The 22,737-nt window shown below is 42.3% G+C and overlaps 2 protein-coding genes across 2 annotated transcripts; both read right to left on the bottom strand.

The window, feature by feature from the left end:
- Positions 1-7,515: 7,515 nt before the first annotated feature.
- Positions 7,516-13,707, bottom strand: LOC109138119 (photoreceptor cilium actin regulator-like). Its single transcript, XM_019257489.2, has 2 exons — positions 8,964-13,707; positions 7,516-8,522 (listed from the first exon to the last, which is right to left on the bottom strand). Exons 1-2 carry the CDS (start codon positions 11,642-11,644, stop codon positions 8,453-8,455), a joined length of 2,751 nt encoding a protein of 916 aa, XP_019113034.1. The 5' UTR covers positions 11,645-13,707; the 3' UTR covers positions 7,516-8,452.
- A 108-nt stretch (positions 13,708-13,815) lies between these two features.
- Positions 13,816-22,288, bottom strand: LOC104938796 (G-protein coupled receptor family C group 6 member A). The gene is made up of 6 exons (XM_027273176.1): positions 21,982-22,288; positions 20,825-21,116; positions 19,358-20,200; positions 18,953-19,168; positions 18,365-18,482; positions 13,816-17,575 (listed from the first exon to the last, which is right to left on the bottom strand). The coding sequence occupies exons 1-6, from the start codon at positions 22,188-22,190 to the stop codon at positions 16,422-16,424; spliced, it is 2,832 nt and encodes a 943-aa protein (XP_027128977.1). The 5' UTR covers positions 22,191-22,288; the 3' UTR covers positions 13,816-16,421.
- Between the last annotated feature and the right edge of the window lie 449 nt (positions 22,289-22,737).

Raw genomic sequence — 22,737 nt, 5'->3', positions numbered from 1 at the left:
GGACCCAACCCTCTTTGCCCCATCCATCAGTACAGCGGCAGCAGCCCGGTCAGGTGATCCGTTTGACGCACCCACGTCTGAGCCATCCGGTCCGGCCGCCCCCGCCCCTCCCGAGGCCCCTGAGGGTCCCGATGGCCAGCCTGGATACCAACATGTCCTGAAGCTGACCACGACCCTGGTGGAAGCCAGGAGCCTTCAGGGGCTCTCGGACACCAGGGTAGACAGACTCATCCTGCTCTGGAATCGCCTGCCAGAGCAGGACAAGCAGAGAGTCGTCTACCCTCCGAGACACCGGGAGAGGCTGCACAGGGGGCGGTTCAAGGCAGCGAAGGGGAAGAACACCTCCTGCCCTGGAAAGGAATCTCCAATGGTAGGACTCCTCTCAGATCTCGTTATTTCCTCTAGTAAATACCCGCCGTGCATTAACACCGTCTTCTTTCCTTCTCTTCCTCGTCTGTCTGTCTGTCAGCTGCCTGCTCGGACAGACCTCAGGCCCTGCAAGCTGGCCCAGCACCAGCCGTCTGGTGGAGGCCATTTGCAGCCAGCTCTGCCGTCTCCACCCCGCAGCCACGCAGATCCCGGAGGAGCAGCCTGGGCTCTCAAGCCAAGGACTGCCGCCCCCTCCTCCAGGCCACATCGTGGACCAGCCCGGGACCTCTGCTCTCCCTCCGGCTCCTCCTCCACTTGCCCCTGCCGCTCAGCCTTTCTCCTCTTCCTGTAGTGCAGAAGATACCGAGAACAACAGCCTACAGGAAGAGGAAGGCGGCCGAGGCTGTTGCGGCAGGGGTCGCACAAGCAAAGACAAAGGCCCGTCAGCAGCCGGCAGTACACCTGCAACAAGTGTTGCCAGCTCAAAAGACTAGAGACTGGCCACACCCGCATCGCAGGTGTCTCCTACTGTGCCACTGTCGGCGGGAAAACTGGAGGAGTGGAGGGAGGAGATGAAAAAGAAGAAAGGAGGCCAAGGGGACTGATTTTTGACATGCTTTTATTTTGACAGGACTAATTTTTTGTTATTTGATTTTAAACACACATTTTACACACACTTTTTTTGCTTTTTTATTTTGGTGTATCGTGTTTGTGTCCTGTTGGACCTCTTGTTTGGGTGTGTTCAATAAAATCACTCAAACTCATTCTGAAGTTTGTTTGGAAGCTTTATTTCTTATTAACATTAAAGTGCAACACTTCGTCTTCTCCCGCTTATCCCGACTCGGTCTCGCAGCAGCAGCTTTAGCAGGGATACATTACAGGGTTAGGGTTAGGGAATACATTTTATTCATTCATTCATTGGTTACCTTTTGGGTTAGGTTTAGGGGTTCGGGAATACATTGTATTCATTCATTGGTTACATTAATTCATTACTTACTGTTACTTACTTACTGTAGTAATGCTATGTTAATTACTATGTTCTTACCTTGTCCCGAGCAGGGATCGAACCGCCTGCAGCACAGAGATACCAGGATGCGCCAGGGGGGCTACATCAGTGTAGAAAAGTAGAGCAGCAGTGCAATAAATATTTCACTCAATATTATCAATTTATAAAATAGATATATGTAATGTGAATGTCTTTTTGTGTTGTAGCTGTTAAACCAACTGTACACTACCTGAGCCAGATATGTTTCTCAGCAGGTGATGGAGATCAAACCGGAGCTCCATTAAGGTTATTTTACACATGCATTTATTAAGCACAAAGCTCCTGTAAATGTGACTTTAAAAAAGAAAAAATGCATATATGATATAAGTTGAGCACTTCATTGAGTATCCACAAAAATGTTTTAGTTCATTTGGTTGTTCAGGCCATTTTTAAACAATTTGTGAGGTGTGGCTGATCCAAGTGGCAACTTCCAGTGCTGGGAAATTAAGTCAATGTGCGAAAAAATACAATTCCTCCAGTGGCCATAAGAGACAGGCTGCAGAAGTGATCCAGTCTCCAAAAACTGCCATATTCAAATGTCCAAACATGTTTACAGCCTGTTTCAAGAAACAGTTTTTTGGTCTCTATAGCTAATTTCCCTGTTCATGACAACTGTTCTGAGGGTGAATTTTTTTTAACTCACACATTCAGATGAAATTAAACCTTAAAGTTATGCATATTTAACAGCGTGACTGCTTTGATTGACAGGTGGGTGCGGTTACAGATGGCTGGTGCAACCTGGCATCACTCTGCCCTACAGCTTCTGCCTCGTTTCACACTGTACAGAGGAAAAGATCCAGTCAACTGTTGAATCAGTAAATCATCTGGGTCTGCTGGATCAGCGAGTGATCCACAGGTCTCCTGAGTCTCTTGACTCTTTTGATTCTCTCCTGTTTCCCGCTCTGTATGGATTTACTTGATGGATCTGAATCTGAGTCTGCAGGAAGTTACGCTGATCGGCTGTGTCGTCTTTCTCCAAAAGTTGTTGTTTTGGGGTTTTGTGTGTTTTTGGTATTTGCAGCATTTTTCTTTTTCATTTGTTTTGTGGGTTTGCATGTTTTTGCTTCTGCTTCATTTCTGTGATTGCAGCATTTTTCTCTTGCAGCGTTTTTCTCTTGCATTTGTTTCATATGTTTGTATGTTTTGGGTTTTGCATCATTCCTGTGTTTGCAGCGTTTGGCCATTTGTGGCGTGTTTGCCCTTAACGGCTACCGTAGGTCAGGCAGGCAGTTTTCTTGCAACAACACTGCAGCTGAAAGGTTTGCTTCAGTCTATAGGACAGAAGATTACCCGCTCTTTTTCAAACAGTGATACACACAAAAAGACTGGCTGTGTGGATGTCCAGCAAGGAACTGCCTTTTCTGCTTTCCCTGCCTTCTTTTCTCAACCTGTGACAATGTCTGGACCCAGATGGGATATTGTGAGATGAAAAATTTGCCAAGAAGCCTCAGCAAATAGCGGTCTACCACTCACATTCAAAGCCAGATTGCATTAAAAACAAGTTGAACATGGGATCTCCAGGATCAACTTGGCTTCAGATGAACAGCAGAGACTCAACATCAATGCTAAGGTAAAGGAGAACCAAGAGAGATTTTGAATGCCACCTGCTTCCTTGCCAAACAGCAGCTGGCATTTCATGGAAATGATGAAGGTACAGGCTCTGCTAATCATGGCAACTATGCTGAGCTCCTGTATGCTTTTGCTGAGAAAGATGACTAGCTATACATTTGGATAAATCCACTGTATTTTCTGTTTGTCAAACAGAATACAGAATGATTTAATTGAAGCGGACGGTGAGGTCATTATAAATTACATTAAAAAGGAGATCAGTGCAGCCCCAGAAGTAGACGAGACCACAGATGTCACAAACAAAGCTCAGATTTCTGTCATTTTGCGCTGTGTGGCTAAAACTGAATCAGAATGTGAGGTGAAGGAGGCGTTTTTGGGCTTCAATGACGTGAGTGCGGACAGACGTGCTCCTGGGAGTGTTGGAGAAATATTACCGTGTCGCCAAGCTTGTAGCTCAGACTTATGATGGGGCGGCTGTAATGGCAGAGCTTAATGGGGTACAGGCTAAAATTAAAGAGAAGGTGCACACAAGCTGAACCTGGTGCTGTTGCATTCAGCAAAATGCATGCCCAATTCTCGCATGTTTTTTAAAACAGTGGAGGGACTAGGGACATTTTTTTAGCAAGTCCACAAAGCGCACCCACTTGCTGGATGATGTTGTCAAGCGCTGTTTACCCAGAGCAGCGCCTAGAAGATGAAGCTCTAAGTCTAGGCTGCTGCAGGCCATAAGCATGCACCAAAATGACCTGTGCGCATTATTCCACATCATTGTGGAAAATCCTGACAGCTGGGATAATGACATGCTGATGATGGCAGCAGGATACGATCAGTGGTTGTCAAAAGCATCGACATACTTTCTCCTCACGGCATATGAGCGCATTTTCAATTAAACTGACACACGTGCTGCAAAACAAAGTGATGGATATTGAATACTGTCTTGCGTGCATCTGCGTCACCGTTGCAGCTCTCGAGTGCTTCAGACTGGAGTTTGACAGTTCCTATGACTGATTTGAGCAGAAATGCGGTGCCTTGGCCTGACAGAATGTGGAAACAGAGTCAGACAGTCGGTCAGAGATGAACAGAGACAAGTGCTCTGTAACATTCTGGACAAAATCAGTGATCAAATGAAGGCCAGGTTTGATCATTTCAGTGAACTAGCTTTCCTTGGTTTGGTGGATTGCGCAAAATTCAGGACATTTTTGTCCAGAAGGATTGGCGCATAGACTTCATTTATAATTAAGATCATGATAACGTTTTTTTTTTTTTTTTTTAATGAAATGTGCGTCACATGGGCTACAGTTTGTATGTGTAAAGAATGCTGATATGAGATATGAAACATAACCTGTTAACTGCAGCCGATCAAATGGTTAATAACCTACTCAGTTGGGTTCATATATTTGTATTTTTGAATCTGATGGAGTCAGTGCTTCACCAGCCATGAACCTCACCACACGTCACTGGTCCAAGTGCCCCTCCACAAAAATCTCATCTCATGAAAATGCTGGACCGGGGCCTTTGTTTAGGCACAAAGTGGGTGATTATTGGGGATTCAAATTTGGCTAACTTTCCAAAGTGATGATTTACAGGTTGACAGGTACCCAGGGGCCACATCTGCACATGCTGCTAAACCTTATTAACAAAGCCATTACATCCACCAGGGTGGAGAAAACCATACTGACTTTCAGCTTAAACAACATCCGAAATCAACCTCAACCCAACAACTACTAGCTGCAAAAGGCAGGTGATGACTGCTTCCCGGAGGCTGAGGTCTGGGTGCCAGTAATCTATTCCCGGTTCCTACCTCAAAAAGAACGAAACAATCTAGTCCTCAGTCACCAGATTGTTAAAAACTGTTCACAAATACCTGAACTCCCATTTAAGTCCTCGACCACATCGACTGGACGGCTACAGCTCAGCAGATGTTCACATTATTTTGTTTATAACAATTTCCGGCCCCATAGAACCAAACCAAACCTAAATTCAGAGGAAGCTTCAGCCCCTTAAGGAACTGATAAATAATAAGTATTATTATAAAACCAGCTGATAAACGCAGCTCGGTCATTAGAATTTTCACTGTTTTCAGTTTACGTGACACCGCAAAGAAAACGAAAGGGGATTCTTCTTATCTTCTTCTTATTGATTTTAGTCCAGATTGACAGCAGTGTTTCTGTTCAAGTTGTGAGGAACTTCTCAGGCTCTCTTCTAGTCTTAAACACCAGATGTGTTGCCAAGAAGGCGCAACAGAGTGTTTCCGAGAGTTCTCAAAAAATATGATATGAGACACCAGAGACAGTGTCTTTACAGGAGCTGCACTGGATGTGGTTTCACAACCTGACTGAACAAGACCTCAAACTGAGGGCAGTAAAAACACCTTCAAACACTATAGTTCACTGCCACAGCTCCAAGACATTTACACCACCCACTAGAAGAAGAAGGGAACACCAGCCACTCTGCACATGGTGTGTTTTCTTCAGAAAAGCATTCGAGCTCAGACCAGAAGCCTTACAGACAGTTTGTACCCCCAGGTGGTCAAAATAATGAACAGTAGGCACCTTACATAACTTGCAGAGACTTATTATCATTCTTTTAGTGTTGTTTATTTATGCTCCCTGATGTAAAATCACATTACTGTGCACTAAGTCACCTAACGTTACTTTAATTATAGTACAAGTACACATGGTAACACATTTTGTTTGGTTACATTTAATATTTTTGTGTCCTGTTCTTTTGAGGGGATGAAATCTGTAAAAATGACACTATGTCACATTCACATATTCACACACATACACTGATGGCAGATGCTGCTCAACAGAGAAAAACTACCCCGGTCATACAGCCTTCAGGAGCAGTTTGGCGTTCAGTTGAAGATCACTTCAACATGTGAACTGAAACAGCGATCTTCTAATTACCAACCCGCTCTACAGCTGAGCCACAGTCACACCTACACAGCATGTGAATATTTTCATTGCATGTGTCTGAGCTGCTCGCCTTACACTGATGGAAATGGAGCAGCTGAAGTGTGTTTGTAGTGTGCCATCTAGTGGTCAAACGTGGATAAATGGATTGAAAAGGTGCACTGCTGCACCGCTATCATTGTTAAACTGTAAACATTTTTGGGATGATTAGGTTAAATAACTATTAAAAAAGAAGAAAAATAATTTTAATGCTAAATGATATGCAGTGATTCTTATGGTTTTAATCTCTGAAATAGTAAGAACACTCACTTGTTGGGGTCATCTTAAACGAAGCTGTACACATATTATTTTTATTACTATTACTATTAAACATTGGGATAAAAGAAACTGGTTTTGGGCAAAGTGAGGAAATATGTACCTCAAATAATTCTAAAATATTATGCATATGTGTGTATATTATATATGAAGGTAAACATGAAACAGTGAATACTGGGGCGGCCGTGGCTCAGTGGTAGAGTGGGTCGTCCAATAACCTGAAAGTTGGTGGTTCCTTGAACATGGCACCGTAGCCCCCTAACATCTGTTCCCCCACCGCTCCAGTATATATGTGTATATGGCATCTGTCTATGTGTGTGGTCCTGTGCATTTGTGTTCTGACAGATGCCAGCTGGTTTGGTTAAATGCGGAGGAATAATTTTGTGTGTATAAACATGATTAATTAAGTTTCAACTTAACTTAACTTAATACATTCCAATAACAATAAAACAAAGTGTTAAAAATAGATAAAATAAATCAGTACAATTAAATAAAAGCTCTGACAGAAGAGGCCAGAAAGTGTGTGTAAGACAATAGATGGCAGCATTAGTAAATGAAGATCTCTAACAACGCTCATCTCCATTCAGCTGTTTGATCCCAAGTCCTCATCTTGTTGTACTTAAATAGATGTGTTTTGTTTGGGTCTCCAACTCTGCTAGCACATGTGCATCGTGGCATAGCTATGTTTGTTCACAAGTAAACTCAGCAGAAGCTGTCATCCGACATAAAAATCATGCGGAGTACAAGTCATGTCTTCTGTGGAGGAACTTTGTTAAAGGTGTGAAAATAAGAACAGGAAGTCAAACAATGAACACATTCTGGTTGCATTATGGTACCTTTTTGGTCTACGGACAACTCAAAGTGCTTTCAAAACACGATCACCCGTTCACAGACGCAGTAATGGCTGAGGGTGCCATGGAGGTGCCACCTGGTCAACAATGCCTCCTATCCAAAGCCCTCATGCTGATACCAAGCTCACCCAAACACACGTTGGTGTCATCCATCAGGAGCAATGCTCAAGGACACTTTGATTGGACTGATGGAGCCAGGAATCAAACTGCCACCCTCTACTTCTAGACCACCTAAACTAGGGTCCAGTATCTTTGGATCTTGACCCAGGGACTATCTATTTGAAGTCCTCATCTTTTTGGAAGTACTAAACTAAACCTTCCTAACAACGGTACCCAGTGGTGTACTCTAATGGTACTGTTGACATACCATGTTTCTGGGCAGGGATAATAGCATTTTCACAACATGACTGACACTGGGCAGATTTTTCACTTTTATTGAGATACAGTCAAGGTAGAAAACATGGTAAAGACAAATAGAAAGCTAATACAAACCGTGCAAACACGAAATAGAACAAACACAGAAACACTTGAGTACATGTGAAAATTATGCAAGTTAAAGGCTTACTCTTGAATTTGATAGAGCAGCCATTAGCAGCCCCAAATTCAAAACCTTTGGCTGGACAAATTCCTGATATTGACCAAAAGGGAATGAAACTGTAAGACAACATAAACTCTAGTGCTGTGTGAAGTGGATATGATGGTTACGTTCTGTAACAGTCCAACAGAGAAGGAGAAAAACAATGGGAAAGAACACGCATTAAAACACTCTAAATAACAATCACTCAACACAGTGTGAGTGACAGATAAATGAGAGACATCCTGGAGATATGAATGAAAACAGCGTCTTGAAACTGCACTGATAACATTTTGGACTCAAACGTAACTTAACCATGCAATATGCTATTTTAGTACACTTTCCGAAATTTGCAGATGAACATTTAGTGTTCAGGAATTCACATTAGACACTAGTGCTCATCATGCATGGTCCAAGATAGGTCTCCACCTAGTCTTGTTCTCCCAGCTCTGAGGTTTACATTCAGTGATTTGGGGGTGCTGGTGGCTGCTATAGCAATGCATGTTTGTATATACAGTATCTTTAACATCACATAGGTTCAGGGTAGAGTATAGATTCAATATTCAGTATAGATCAAGAATGTCCTTCTAAAAATGGATAGAGATAGATTCTGACAAGGTTTTTTAGGAATCAGTGCTTAAAAAACGCCTGGATTAACATTATAAATGTATTTAAAACCGACTCATTGAACAAACTCCTTTAATCAGGAAAGGGAAGAAAAGAGAAAGGGGTTAAACCTCAGAATCTTGTTAATCCATAATCCTTTTCTCCATTCTCTTCCCACCTCATAGCTCACTGGCCAATCACAGCCATGTTAGGCTGTTGTCACAGTGGCACTTGAATCCAACTGGGTGTTGTCTCCTGTCATCAGAGGGCTGCCCGGCCTATAGGAGAGCAAGGAAGGAGGAAAAAATTAGTCTTAGTGCATGAGCGGATTACATGGAGTAACAGGCACAGGAGCTCACCTAACCACAGGGGTGGAGAGGTAGGGTAGGAGGGCTAATCCAATTTGGATTAGACCAGGTGGTTTCTAGGGGAGGAAAGTAGTTTTGCAAATCTGCAGGTCTCCAAACTCTTTGTGATCAAATCAGACTGACAAAGAATTAGAAGAACGAAATATAAAGATTGTTATATAGGCATAAGGTTTTCATCAGCTTTCTGATAGAGTGCTGCTTGGGTGGCTGTGTCTGCTGCCACTGCAAATGGTCAGATGTGCTGATGTTATTCACTTAAACAGTAAAGAATGCAGCTGATTGATCTAATAGCAAAAAAGCAGGAACAAAGACCAGAAAGACCTGAATGCACAACTTTATGATATCACTTACCTAAATTTTGTGGTAACAGACTCATTTCCCTTGGCCTGGCTAGACACTGAACTGTCATCTTTAGTAAACTCTGAATGGGAGATCAAGGTAGGACTCTCTGATTGGGTGCGACGGGTAGAGTTGTCTATTCTTCTCATGGACAGCCTGCCTCGTGAGGTCTCTCCCCATGGCCTGGGAAGTACAGACCGTCCAGAGGAGATGGAGGGCTGAGAGTTTTGTGACTCGTTTAGACAGAAGACTGAACGGGCATCACTAAAGGACACAGATGGAATGATCTCTTCTGTGTTGTTATCTGTGGCACGTGTCACCATTCTTGGAGAACCTGGGCGAGATGAGGGCCTAGAAGGGGTCTGAGGTCTGACCACAGGAGGGCTTGGAAATCTGTGGCACACAGAGGGACAAGATGGTGGTAGGCGTACTCTAGAGACAGGAGGTGCTGTCACAGGCAGGCTGCAAGAGGACATCTCACCCTCATAAAATTCATTGCTTTCACATCTCTGACCTAATCTGGCTTGAAGGGGAGAAGGTCCTCTGCTACTTAGTTCTGCAATGTTCCTCTTGTCACGACATTCTGCTGCATTGCGCAGGTGAATGGTCTTCCTTGCCTGTTGGTAGAGACAGTTAGTCTTGTCCATCTCTCGGTGCAGATCAGTATCTGGTTTCTGGTCTGCATCTTGCATCCCCATATCGGCATCCTGCCTAACAGGACGGGCAGATGAGATACCAATCAATCTTGATGTCACGCTGACACGACTTGGCAGCACTTCCACATTCTGCATGGATGCTTTTAGACGCTGGGAAACTCTGGTGTTTTTAATTATCATTTCCTCATTTCTTTCATTGCTGTCAGTACTCTGGAAGGAGTTGTCCATCAGAACCTCTGGAGGTGGAGGTGGTAGGTTGTCTACATCCAGATCATACTTGCTGTCAGGCCAGCTGTTGTTATTATTGTTGCCATTGATGACTAAACCCCTCTCATTACCATTTACTGTGTCAGATAGGAGAAGGATCTCACTTTTTCTGGGCCTCCTGATATGAGGTGGAATATTAGCAAGGCTCTGCCCTGGTCTACCATCAACCCCTTGGCTGAAGGTATTTATCAGCCTCCTGACAGACTGGCGTTTGGGCGGTTGGGGTGTTAAAGGTGGTAAGGAACAAGGGGATTGATTTGCTTTGATTGGGCCTTTTTGTGCACCTGCTGATCCGCTTAATGAATGCCGTCTTAGTCCAGCTCTATACAGGTCATAATGAGGCCCTGCTAACTCTTTGTATCCTCGGGTTTCAGCCATCTTCTTTATTCGCTTATCCAACTCCCTCTGGCTATTTTGTAGCTCCATAATTATGTTTACACATCTGGTGGATGAAGAGTGTTCCGGTTTTCTTACAGTGACTGCAGTCAGGGGTCGTTTGACTGTAGACTGCAGATCCTGCATGCAATTTGCATGTATGCATAGGAGAGGTTGACTGGGATCTGGTGGGGAAGAGTTTGACCTCTTCCTTTCAGGCTGAATACCTTCATCTTCATCATCCTCATCCTCTTCATCATCATCATCATCTTCCTCCTCATCCTCTTCATCATCTTCATTGTGGCCTGCCAGGTTGGGTAAATTACTGGGCAGAGTCTCAAATGCACCACGAATGTTGATTCCAGACCCACAACTTCCAGATCCAGCACTCCCTCGGTGGTGGCGGTGTCTCTCAGACCCTGTCAGACTCTCATTTTCTCCGCCAATACCGCTGTCCTCACTGTGCAGAGCTGAATCCTCTGGGTGAGATTTCCTCATTGCAGCTCCCTCTACCCATGCCAACACTTGAGCCAACCTCTGTTCTGCTGATTGCTTGGCCTGCAGCTTTTCAACCAGCAGATTAGAAAGGGAAGAAAAATATTCTGCTGCTTCCTCAAGAGTGGTGTCACCCAGTGCCTGTACTGAGCCCCCGACAAGCCTCATTTTCTCAGTTGAATGCTGCAGCAGTTGTTGTAACAGATCTGGAGGTGGATTAGGACAGCCGGCTGTTGCTATGCTAGGTTTAGCTTGCATAACGACTGGGCCCAACATCCCAGAAGGCAAGGCCATATAGTCCCCATGCTCCTTCAACATCAGCTCCCCCTCCTCAGCCATCTCCTCTAGACCCTGGTTGATCTCCTCAAAGCGCAACACCAAAGCAGACATCAGGGGCTGAAGGGACAGCTGTGTCTGGGCAGCCTGGTCCAGCAGGTTCAACAGAGTCTCATATTTAGAAATGTTTGGGTTCAGAAAGGCATAGGCTGCTTGGTGAGCCCTCACCATATTGGGTGGGAAGTCCAACTTTGCCTGGACAATAGAGGACTTCTGCTTTCCCAAAGAGCGTCGCTGACCTTTATTTTTCTTTCTTTTCTCTATCCTTTTAATCTTAACTGGTTGTACAACCTCATCTGCTACTTCTCCGGGCACCTCTGTTTCTTTAATCTCCTCTGCATTTTGGGGAGCTGTTGTGTTTAAGGCCAACTGAGAACCTGCAGTCTCTTCAATGAGATGTTCTTCAGTGGGTTCATTTTCTTTTGCATCGGTCGTCAAACATTTCTCCTCCCCTACAGGTCTAGAATCAATGACATCCTGTGGTTCTTCAGCCAGCAGAGCCTTTTGCAGTCCAGGGGCATCTGGCTTTAAAAATAACTTCCCTTTGGATGGAGAGCAGCCCATTTTCAAACGGAGAAAAATGGAGAAAAATGTGTTACCTTTGTTGACAAAAAATTTGTCAGAAGAAAAAGGTAAAGACAAAGTGTAAATCCATAGGTTAGGACCTCTGTAGGCGGTTAGACAAGGTCTTTTGAGCCCTCCAACATTCCAAATCCAGCCTCCACATGTTAGTTTTCATATATTTCTTCAGTAGACACCTGCAACCTGTTGAGTGAACTGTCTACCAAGCAGGGCTTGCAATGGTAAGGAGCTGAGAGGATAAGAAGGATCGAGGGTTGGGGGGGTTCTTCCCTCTCTCTTCTCAGCACACAGATGGTCATGTTAAGTGCATCAGCACACACACACGCAGGCATTCACATGTAATACTTTAAGCTCATCAGGCTAATCAGAGCTGAGTTTATCAGGTGGCGTTTTTAGCTTCATCCACTGTGCTGTTAACATCCTGTTGGGTTCACTAATAAACAACAGCTTAGTGCCATGCTACATACTTTCAGGTTTTGATGATGTGTCCATGTTACGATGAGAGTTTGGTGCTCTTGACTTCTAAACTGGAGGTTATCCAGCCTTAAACCGCACCTCATTAACAGCATAAAAAAAACAGGCCTTGTGAGGTAATCAAGGTTTAAGATCAACAGTATGTCACAAGGTTAAAAAATGAAGAGGAAGAACACACTTACAGCAAACAATACCAACTATAATGACAACAGACATCAGGCTGTTACAGTATACACAGTAAGACCTTCTTGATTTGTATCCTGGTTGGCCTAAATACTGTAGTTCTCTAGTTTGATATCCCATATTTGTTTTGCTTGTTATGTCAACATAACAAGTTCTTTGCTTGTTATGTTGACTTATACAAAACATGCATGCTACAGGATCGTAACCAGAATTCTAGATATATACTAAGTTTAAGAGTCGTCCACAATAAGTACATTTTTCATTCACTTTTCTTAATAGTTTTACTGTTTAATTTCATTTTCTGTAAATTCTACTTTTTATTATTTATTTTTTTTCCCATCATGGAGGTCTTAGTGCTGTTTTAAGCCCCGTTCACACTGCCAAGGTTGTAGCCACAGCCCTGATATGACTCACTAATAAAAATATACTGTTGGATGAGGCTGTGATGCTTATTCTTGGTCTTTTCACAGATAGTAGGTGACCCAAAAAGCTAATTACAGACACTTGAATGCAAATGTGTGAATGTTAGACAGGCCTTTACTGAGAAAAAGCAGGTTGATCGATTAACAAAGTTATATATAAATTATAATAAATAAAAAAACAGCACTCTCACATTGGGGGTAATCTCAACGTTACAGAATCCCAGAAAGCCTGATTACAGAGATGTCTTGAAGCTTCTCTGTAATCCTTGCCACCCAAACCCAGGTGTATGAACCGGTCAAGCTGTTGGCCAACAGAGCAGAAGGAGCTTAAGCTGCTGGAGTTCTGACATTTGCTTCATGTGCTGAGTGTTCTGTAGAGTTTAGACAAATATGAGGTACTTAAGTATTGTTAATATGTGCTCTGTTACGCTTGTGGTCCATCTCATTCTTTTCTAATTTGTAATCACTGTAATTAACTTTGTTGTTCCTAAACCTATCTAGACTTTATTGGAAGTGTATTTAGCTAGCGACTGTATCACACATTCTTACAAATGCATAATTGTGATGAGAAATGCTTTCTGCCTGTTAAATAGAAGAACAGAATGTTGCCTTCCCATCAACGTGGTGTCAAAGAAGTATGCAATTGTTCTTGGCCAGGCTGTTAATCGTTCATGTGAACGTACATGTTTTTGAAAAGCTCACACTTGAATGGTAAAAATATGCTCTGAGGGGGTAAAGGTCTAATCAGAAATAAAATGATTATTTATTTATTTATTTATGTGGATCAGTGAAGACAAGCCAGTGTGTTTGTGTGTCGGCAGGACAAGTGGCTTTAATACCTTAAGTTGAATCTTTTATTTTATTTTTGTTTATTTTATTTTTTTTTGCGCATGCGTGAAAGCTTCACGCTGCCTGTTAGCTCCTCCAGCCTTTGAGGTCGCTTTTTTGACTTTGACTTTTTTTTGACTTTTTTCTCTTTTGTTCGTTTTTGTTTTCTTCGCTGTGGCTCTGTGGAGTCCTGCCCTCTCTGGCAGGGTTGTTTTTAGAGAGTTTTTGTGTTTTTGTCGTGTTTTCTCTTCGTGTTGTTTTTTTAAAATGCTGCTTCCACCTGGACATGCTAACTTTGTTTACTCCAGGAACAGCTGATCACGCTAATGCCGGCCGGCATAGAAGCAAGACCAGCTGATATACCAGCTGAACTCTGGAGGAAAACACACTGAGGATGCAGAGGAGGGTCGGGACGGGACGGGCTTATAGAGAGGACAGGATTTGGGCCGTGTCTCCCTCTGTTGTTACTGACATGTGCGGTCTCCTAGCAACAAATGGACGAGCTAACCGCGCTAACGTGGAGCCACGCAGAGTATGAATGCAGTCTGATGTCTTCACAGAGACATGGCTGCACAGGGACACTACAGACCGTTAATGGCTTCCACACTGTCCAGGCAGACCGGGATTGAACCTGTCACATCACAACCAAAGAACAGCTCTGGAGACGGATGTTGACCTGTTGACCTGCTAGTGGTTGGACTCCCCCTGGGATTATTAAAGTATTTCTGATTCTGATTCTGAAGATCTGCCAACACTTGTGTAACAGCCTCAGATTGCAGTGTTGTCATTTCCCTTCCAGCTCTTTTACAAAAACTCTGAAGCTGTAAATTCATTTACCAGTAAATGAATTTAAGAAATCACAAAATGAAATGGGAAGGTAAATAAGACTCACTGCTAGCCACGGGTAACAAAATCATCCCCTCAGGCCCCATCCCCACCCACAACAGGGGAATCCAGAGGCTTTGCCCTACACACCTGGTTGAAACACTACTGGGCTACCTCTGGGATCCCATTTATTAACAAGTTTCACCTGTTTTTGCCAAGGCCTGTTTGTCTTTATCCAAATGAGGGAATGACACGACAGCGCAGTAGGAAATGTTAAATCACACTCATATAACTACCATCATTTCCTACCATAGACCCTCTGCACACCCCTCAGCTGCCACTCACAAAAATTGAATTCAAGAATCAACAACCTCGGATTTTTCCCTGCCTCTGATTTGAATCCATGAAATTTTGATACTTTAAATATATCAGATTTATCACTTCCAATAAGTTAGGGTTAAGCATTCCTCCATCAATCACCAATTGTGTGACAGTCTGGTATGGGAGCTGTTCTGTTGCTGACTGCAAGGCACTGCAGCTGGTGCAGATTTTGATCACACTATTTTAATTAACCATCTTAAAGGCATCAAGGACACTGCACTTGGTTGGTTTTGCTCTTACCTTTTAGAGATAACCTTCTGGGTCTCCATAGGTACTTACTCATCCTCATGCTCCCACTGGGCCATATCAAACATCATGATATCTCTTTTCATTTCTACGCAGATGACACACAGATATATATCTTCCCCTGAGACCTGGTGACCCAAGAAGCCTAGCTGCTGCTTTCATTAATATTATCAAGATAGAGGAACTAATACAAAGGTAAACTCAGAAGCGAATATAATTTTTTCACAATTAATCCATCAATTAATGCCAGCATTTATTTGTAGTGTTATTTATTTTATTTTATTTATTTTTTTGGTGCATGTTAATATGAGCATATTAATTTATTTATTAAGCATGGCTGATAGCATTCCCGCTGATCTCTGGCGTATCTGCATGACTGCACGCTGGATCTCCGGCATGCTGCCGTTGACTGTGAAACAAAGGAAAGAGTGCACGCCCTTCGTTCTGGCCAGATTTATCTTGACATTTCTCTGAATCCAATAGAAGCAGCTTTAGGTCTACTTTAGGCCTACTAACCAATCAGAAGTAGGGTTGTAGCCTGCAGTAACAAGCATTGTAGCCTAACCCACAGGATGGACCACAGGTTCATGAAGCCCAGGAATGACACTAAAGATGTCGAGAAGGGTATCAAAAATAAATGGCACTGGGCGTGGATGGAGGAGGTTGGAAGTGATGGCAAGCCCTTTGGCAGCTGGTGCCAAAAGCTTCTGGAGGCAGGTGCACGGTGTGTGCAAGGCATGTCATGTATGGATCTAGTGGAAAAAAAGTGCCGTCTCGTCACACGTTAGACGCTAGTCATAAAGCTTTCCTCTATCAGCCCTGACTGAGTAATCATTTTGATTTTAGCAGTAACTCCTCCAAATAAACTCAGCATTGAAAAATATGCATTATTAAATTATTTGTTTCTCTATATATTACTAGCACTTGAACAGCAGTGAGCCATCATTAATATTATTAGGAACACCTGTGCTTTTCCTGCTGTGATATGTTAAAATGTTTGCTGGGGAAAAGGCTAGTGGGTTGTCCAGAAGACTTACGTGTTTGCATGCTGATTAATGTAAGTCCCTGTTAAAAAATAAAATAAATCACTTCTCACTTCAGTCACTTTTGCAGGTTAAAATCTCTCAATCCTCTCTTCTGATTTTGGATTATGATTCATAAAAAATTGTGCACGTGATGTAAGCTAATTACAACAAGACAACATGTAATGAGCATTTTTGTTTTAATACAACTTGTAATTGTATACAGTCATCTATATAACAGAATAGGGTTTTCAGCAGAAAGCATATTTTAACTTTACATTTTGAACACAAAGATCTCATAAAAGTTTTTAAAAGAGTTTAAAGAGCAAACGGGTATAATAAAATCTCAGTACACATATTTTTTTCCAGGAACCAGTTTTATAAAGATATACTCCTACTTCTCTGTCTAATTTCTGTTCCCGGAGTGTTAAACAGAGGAGAGACATTGTGACCTTGTGGCATTATGACCACCCCTGAATCAGTTAGGCTGACATTGCTCAGTGTCCCTGAGCTCCTCAATATAGTTGTTGTACTTGATGTAGAAATCCTGCCACTTGATTCTGAGAGTGTGCTCATTCCAGGGGTATTTATACCTACCTCTATCTCTGAATCAAAATCTGGATTTGTTCGGGCTCGCCATCTCCTCAGAATACTCTGTAGTGTGTCTGTCTTTGACTCCCAAATTGCTTCGTAGCACTTGGGTAAAAAATGGCAGAAGATGACGCCATAGCTGGATACTAAAATGGCTGAAGCTTGCACAGTAGTAGCATTTTCACGATTGATGATATAGACTGGAACAAAACATGCCCATACAAACAAGTACATCAGCATGCTAAAAATGATGTAGCCTGTTTCACTGAACTCCTGAGGAACAGTCCTGCCTTTGAAGGCCAAGAGAAAGCCAACCAATGCAAGCAGGCCGATATAGGCCAACATAATGCCAAAACCTATGAATGTGGTGCCTTCACTACACTGCATTACTTTCTTCATGCTTTCTGGGGGTGGAGGTGTGCGATCAATATGAGGAGAATCAAATATCATCCAGAGAAGACAGATGATCCCCTGGAGAATAGTTATGAGAAAGATTATAACAGGTGGCTTGTAAAGTTTGTGTAGTCGCCTGTTTGTTATCCGACCAAAGGGAAGGAAAGCCAGGAAGGTACGATAGGCTTTGACTAGGATGCAGGATACACAAAGAGTGAAGCCCATTGCATACATTAGCTGGCGGGCCCGGCAGAGGTGTACACTGGGCTCGCCCATGAAGCATATCACACTTGCAAAGCTCACTGCAAGACCAAGCATCATAACGCAGGACAATCTCACCTCAGCTCTTTTCATAGGTGGGGAATTTCTGTACACCATAAAGATAACGAAGATAGCCAACAAGAGCAAGACACCAAAGGCTGCAGCTGACATCATAGTGATAGGATGAGGATCGCTCCATTTCAGGTAGGACAGCTCTCTTGGTTTACACTGACTCCAACCCTTACCAGACCAAGTTCCATTGGGACACATTTTGCAGTCATGAAGATCTGTTAGAGAAGATGGTGAGAGTTATATTAGCAATGTCCCTAAAGGGATCATTTGGTAAATGGTAAATGGACTGTACTTATATATTATAACTAGTCTTCTGACCACTCAAAATGCTTTTACATTACATATCTCATTCACCTATTCACACACATTCACACACTGATGGCACAGCCTTCAGGAGCAGTTTGGGGTTCACTGTCTTGCCCAAGGACACTTTAACATGCAGACTGGAGGAGCCGGGGGTCGAAGCACCGATCATTTGATTACTGGACGACCCGCTCTACCGCCAGTGGGTTTTTTGATGTGGGGATATATGATATACTCATTGTGTTCCCTACAATAAACAGTGGTCAGTGCACTCCCAGGTCCTACATTGTCTCAACTGTAGAATTTATGTCTTCTTACGACTTAGCCCAACTGTGCTGTGCATTGCATGTTACGCCACAGTTCTAACAGCAAGTTAAAGCAGTGAGAATATGCTCACTACAGCGTACACAGGTTGGCCTTTTTCCTGACTGACTGGCTAAACCACATTTTTCTTCCGATCATATCCACAGCAGTGCTTTGCTCAACAAGATTTTCATCTGCTTCTCCAAACTGGGAGTACACTGATTACTGTAAGTAACACAATGTCTATGCTAAGCACCTCATACAAATCCACATCAGAAAACCCTTTAATACTCACTCTTCAGGTGAACAACATTATTCAGATGCATGCCTACTCTATAGGTCCAGCCAAAATGCCATCAGTCCCCAAGTGACTGAATCAGAATATCAATCAGACATACCCCAGGCATCTGAGTAGTTCCCCTCTGTACATTGGATGCAGCTGTAACAGCAGGATACGTTCAAGATCTTCTTCATTTTTCCAGGGGGGCAGTGTGCTGAGCATCTTGACTGAGGGATCTGACAAAGCAAAAACAAGAATACAACCTTTAACTGATCAGTTTGCCATCTTGGCTTCCTTGTTGCTACATCCCATTACCACACTGACAAGAACTCTTTGTCTTTTGCACCGTACAAATGTCTGGATAGACATTTTGAACCGTACAAATGTCTGGATAGACTCGAAGATATTTGAAGTATGATAAAAAACTAATCCTGAGAGGAAGTACAAACCTGCCTTATTTCACACCTCCACAGCAATGTGACCAATCACTGGGTTATGTCTGTTTCAGAACAATGTCTATGAAGATTCCACCATCAGAAAGAGGGTGTGTTGTATGATTTAACAAGCACTAAAGCATACTGAAGATGTTACATATGTTTTTGGTGACCACATGACCTTTTCTTTTGACTGAGGAACTGTCTGGCCTAGGGACACAAAACAGTGACTACCCTTGTGAGTGGATGATGTGAGTACAGTGTTGTCTTACTGTGGCATTGGTTGTTGAAAGCCAGGTGATATTCATCACATCAAGTTTTATTTGTTCATCAGATATATGGTATTTCCCAATCCTTTGAAATCTTCTGTGCTGTCCATCCTTTTCCCACATGATCAGATCATAGCCGCTCACAAAATCACCATGGTCATCAAAGAAGAAAGTTTGGTCGTCAAGCTTGAACTTAACTTTTTTCAGTTCTTTGAGAAGCTGCAAAGCAAGAGACAAAACGTCAGTTAAATTTGTCCTTTTACAGAGATTGGTTAGAGTAACAGATCATTTTAAGTATTATTCACAAGAATTTGAAGGGTAGAAAACATGCATTTCAATCTAATTCCTAAAATATATGAAAGTTACACTTTTAATCTGCTTTCATCTGAAGATGATATCAACCCTCACCTTCCATGGTTGGAAGTTAATTTCTCCCAGGCAAGAGGAATTGTCGCACTTGAGCAGGTTTTTCAGAGCATTTGCTATGGCCCACACAGCTATTTTGTTAGACAGGGTTTCATTTGTATCCAGAGCTGTTACGAGATAGTCATCATTTTGTTCTTGGGGATCCTTGATATTGCATGCATTCTCAGATTTCATTTTTAGGATGTTAGCTTCAGGACAATAGGATGGTGGCTTGTCTGAAAAACATTCTGGGGTGCAGTTGAATCTCAGGTTCTTGTATTCTTCAATAAAGTGGTTGTATCCCCCTGGGGTTGCTGTAAGATTCTTAAGATAATTATCAAATGATTCACTTTTGCCTGCAATAAAAGTAAAGCCCAAGATGTCCCCAACCTCATTAATACCATCCATTTGGGCAAGCAACCAGTTCCTGGACCAGCTATCACTTGCAATCCATGTCCTCGATGTTTTGGTCCTGATCATTTCCTTAAAAAGGGCCTTCACCAGGTCTGCCTTGAGGATTAGTAGTACCACCTGAGCATCGGAGGAGCGGATCCGCTGTGCGACTTCCTTTATACGTTGCATGCTGTGTGCATGATCAAGGTAATGAGGCACCACCTCCTGGTAGGCCAAGCACACACTATTTACGTCAGCATCCCTGAGGAAGCTCTGGAAAGCCGCTCTGCCGTAGTCGTCGTCCCCATACACAACACCGACCCAGTTCCAGTCAAAATGATGCATGAATCTGGCCACTGCTTTGGTCTGATGTTTATCGCTTGGGATAGTGCGCATAAAAACCGGGAAGCGTGTTTTATCACTCAGTTCTGGTGAGGACGATGTGCCACTCAGCTGATAATGAGATGAGATGAAAGTTTTAAATGCATAGACAACAAACATAAATATGTATTTTAAACATTACAGTCTGTAAAGGCACACTCCTACAATTTGTTACAGCACCCAAAGATCCTCATAAATCCCATAATACTCGGCCAGCACCCTGATTTGAATTTCGATAAAACTGAGGAATACATCTATACAAGTCCTTGTAGTAATATTAAAGTATTAACTAGAATACAACAAAAAATTAGGAAAGACACTTTTTTGAGGTCTTAAAGATCATACGACATAATTTAATCTCTGGGTTCAGTGCAAAGATTGTTCCAGGATGTGCTTCATTTAGTTTAAAGATGGGAAGTTGGGGCAAACAGCTAGCCAACGGGTTCAAATTTGTTCTAAATGTTGCAATGTATCAATACACCAAAAATGACTTGTGTTTAAAAAAAAAAAAAAAAGCATGCAAATTCATTATAAATACAGACCTTCTAAGTATTAATATGTAAATATGACAGCTTTGGATTTTGTATGAGCACAACCCCCACTACTCCCAGAAATAACTTAGCTGAATGAGTGATCATGGATGAGAACAAAACAGTGCTTCATGTATTTGCTTATGAGAGGGTATTTCTCACTTACCAGAGTAACCATGTACACGTTCAGCAGTCTGGCCACAGCGATAGAAACCTCAGAGTACAATGCTCCTACAATGATCTTGACTCTGGGCCTGAAGTCAGTGTAGTCACACTTAACATTTAGAGACATGTTAACTGCGAGCATGTGCCCCACATTCTGCAATGCTTTACTCGCATATGAGCATGTGTCACACATCATATACCCAAGTCGCACTCCTGGGAGGAAGCGAGCTGCGTTTATCTCCTCAATTTCGTGGATTACAGCCAAAGATTTCACAAATGACTCGAGATCAAAACTGTGAATGGAAAGTGTAAAAACACATGAATTTTTTGTGTGTTTGAGGATCTGTGGCAGTAAACACATTTACAATACATAATACACATTTTAGGCAGGTAACGTAAAGGGACAATGATAACTGAAGGCATAAATCATATATTTATCATATAGATATATCTAAAAACAGATAAATAAAATCATAAATGACTGGAATGATAGCAATGGAGGTCAGAGAGAATTTTCATAATCAGGTGAACTGACCCTTAAAATGATGGTTTGGGTATTTTGAAGCTGCATGAGGTACTCATCTATTGTCAGTGTGTTAACTGCAATAGACAGTTCTATATAGTAAACTGTGAACACTAAAACTGACACTGAGCCGTCCACAGCAGTACATTGCTTAGCTACATGCTGGTCCTCCTGTCTGTTTCTCTAAAGTGGAGGCGCGCCAACCACCATCGATCATATAACCTCACACATCTGTAATTTAGAATTTTCAGTTTGAATTTATTGTGTAATTATTTATTTCTAATTGTTTGATCTTTGTTTTGGGCTTTAAGTTCAAATAAATTACAATAAAAACAGAATTTACTGAAGTGGTCTCACAGACAAAACAAATGCACACACCAAGTATGAAATATGAAAAAAAAAGTTTTACATATCCACTGTTCTCTCTTTGTATCTTTTCTTTACTTTTCATTCATAAAATACTGTATACTTTACCTGTCTAATTGTGATTTTCTATACTAAATGTTGATGAAGGAAGATTTAAAAAATTAAATTAAAGGACAGTGATGTACAACCCTCAACCCGATAAAGTGAAAGATACCCTCCCTGACATATGAATGTCATCTAATGAGGCAGATATCTGTTCTTGTACTCACTCTGAGCAGTGGAAGCTTTCAGGTGTGATCCGGGCATGAAGAGCCGTCACTTTGCGATGACATGGCAGCATTATTCCAATCTCAACATCACCAGGACTGTGAGCGCCACAGATGCATTGTGCCGACTCATGCCCGTCCACATGAGCCGGGATGCTGCTCAGAATTATCAGAGCCGAGAGGAGCCTGCTCAGCAGACAGCGCTTCAACATGCTGAATGTTGTGTGTGTGTGTGTGTGTGTGTTTTTGTGTGTGTCTCAGCAGGCTGTAGGCAAAAATGAAAAAAAACCTGTTTTAAAGTGGAACCGAAAGAATGTTACAGATAGGTGTGTGTGTTACAGCTTTGTGTTAACACTCTAGGTTTAAGTGAATGAAGAAGCGCGAGTATCGTTCATATCATAGTGTGTTATTGCCTCCTAATATGTGTATTTCTCATTGCCATGTCTGTTGTCTTTACCTTGTTTAAAGCGTACAGTGTTATTTCCTGCACTTTGAACTTGTTTTATTCTAGTCCTTAATTGCTCGATGAGAGCCGACACATGCTTGTTTTTTTACCCCCGCTTAGCCAGCAGAGGGCAGTCTGCATTTTGGTCGTTGTGAGATAACTGTGGATGAATATGCAGGGGATAATTCTGTATTTATGTTTACTGTTCATACAAGAAATTAACAAAGTGGAATTATATTGTTTATTATTATTTGTTATTATTTCAGAAACTGTGTATACCTGTGTGTGTGCGACCCTTGAGTGTCAAATAAAGT

This window comes from Larimichthys crocea, chromosome XXI, assembly GCF_000972845.2.
Source record: "Larimichthys crocea isolate SSNF chromosome XXI, L_crocea_2.0, whole genome shotgun sequence".
Classification (NCBI taxonomy): domain Eukaryota; kingdom Metazoa; phylum Chordata; class Actinopteri; family Sciaenidae; genus Larimichthys; species Larimichthys crocea.
The sequence above is the reverse complement of the archived record's forward strand: the minus strand, read 5'-3'. Positions and strand labels throughout refer to the sequence as shown.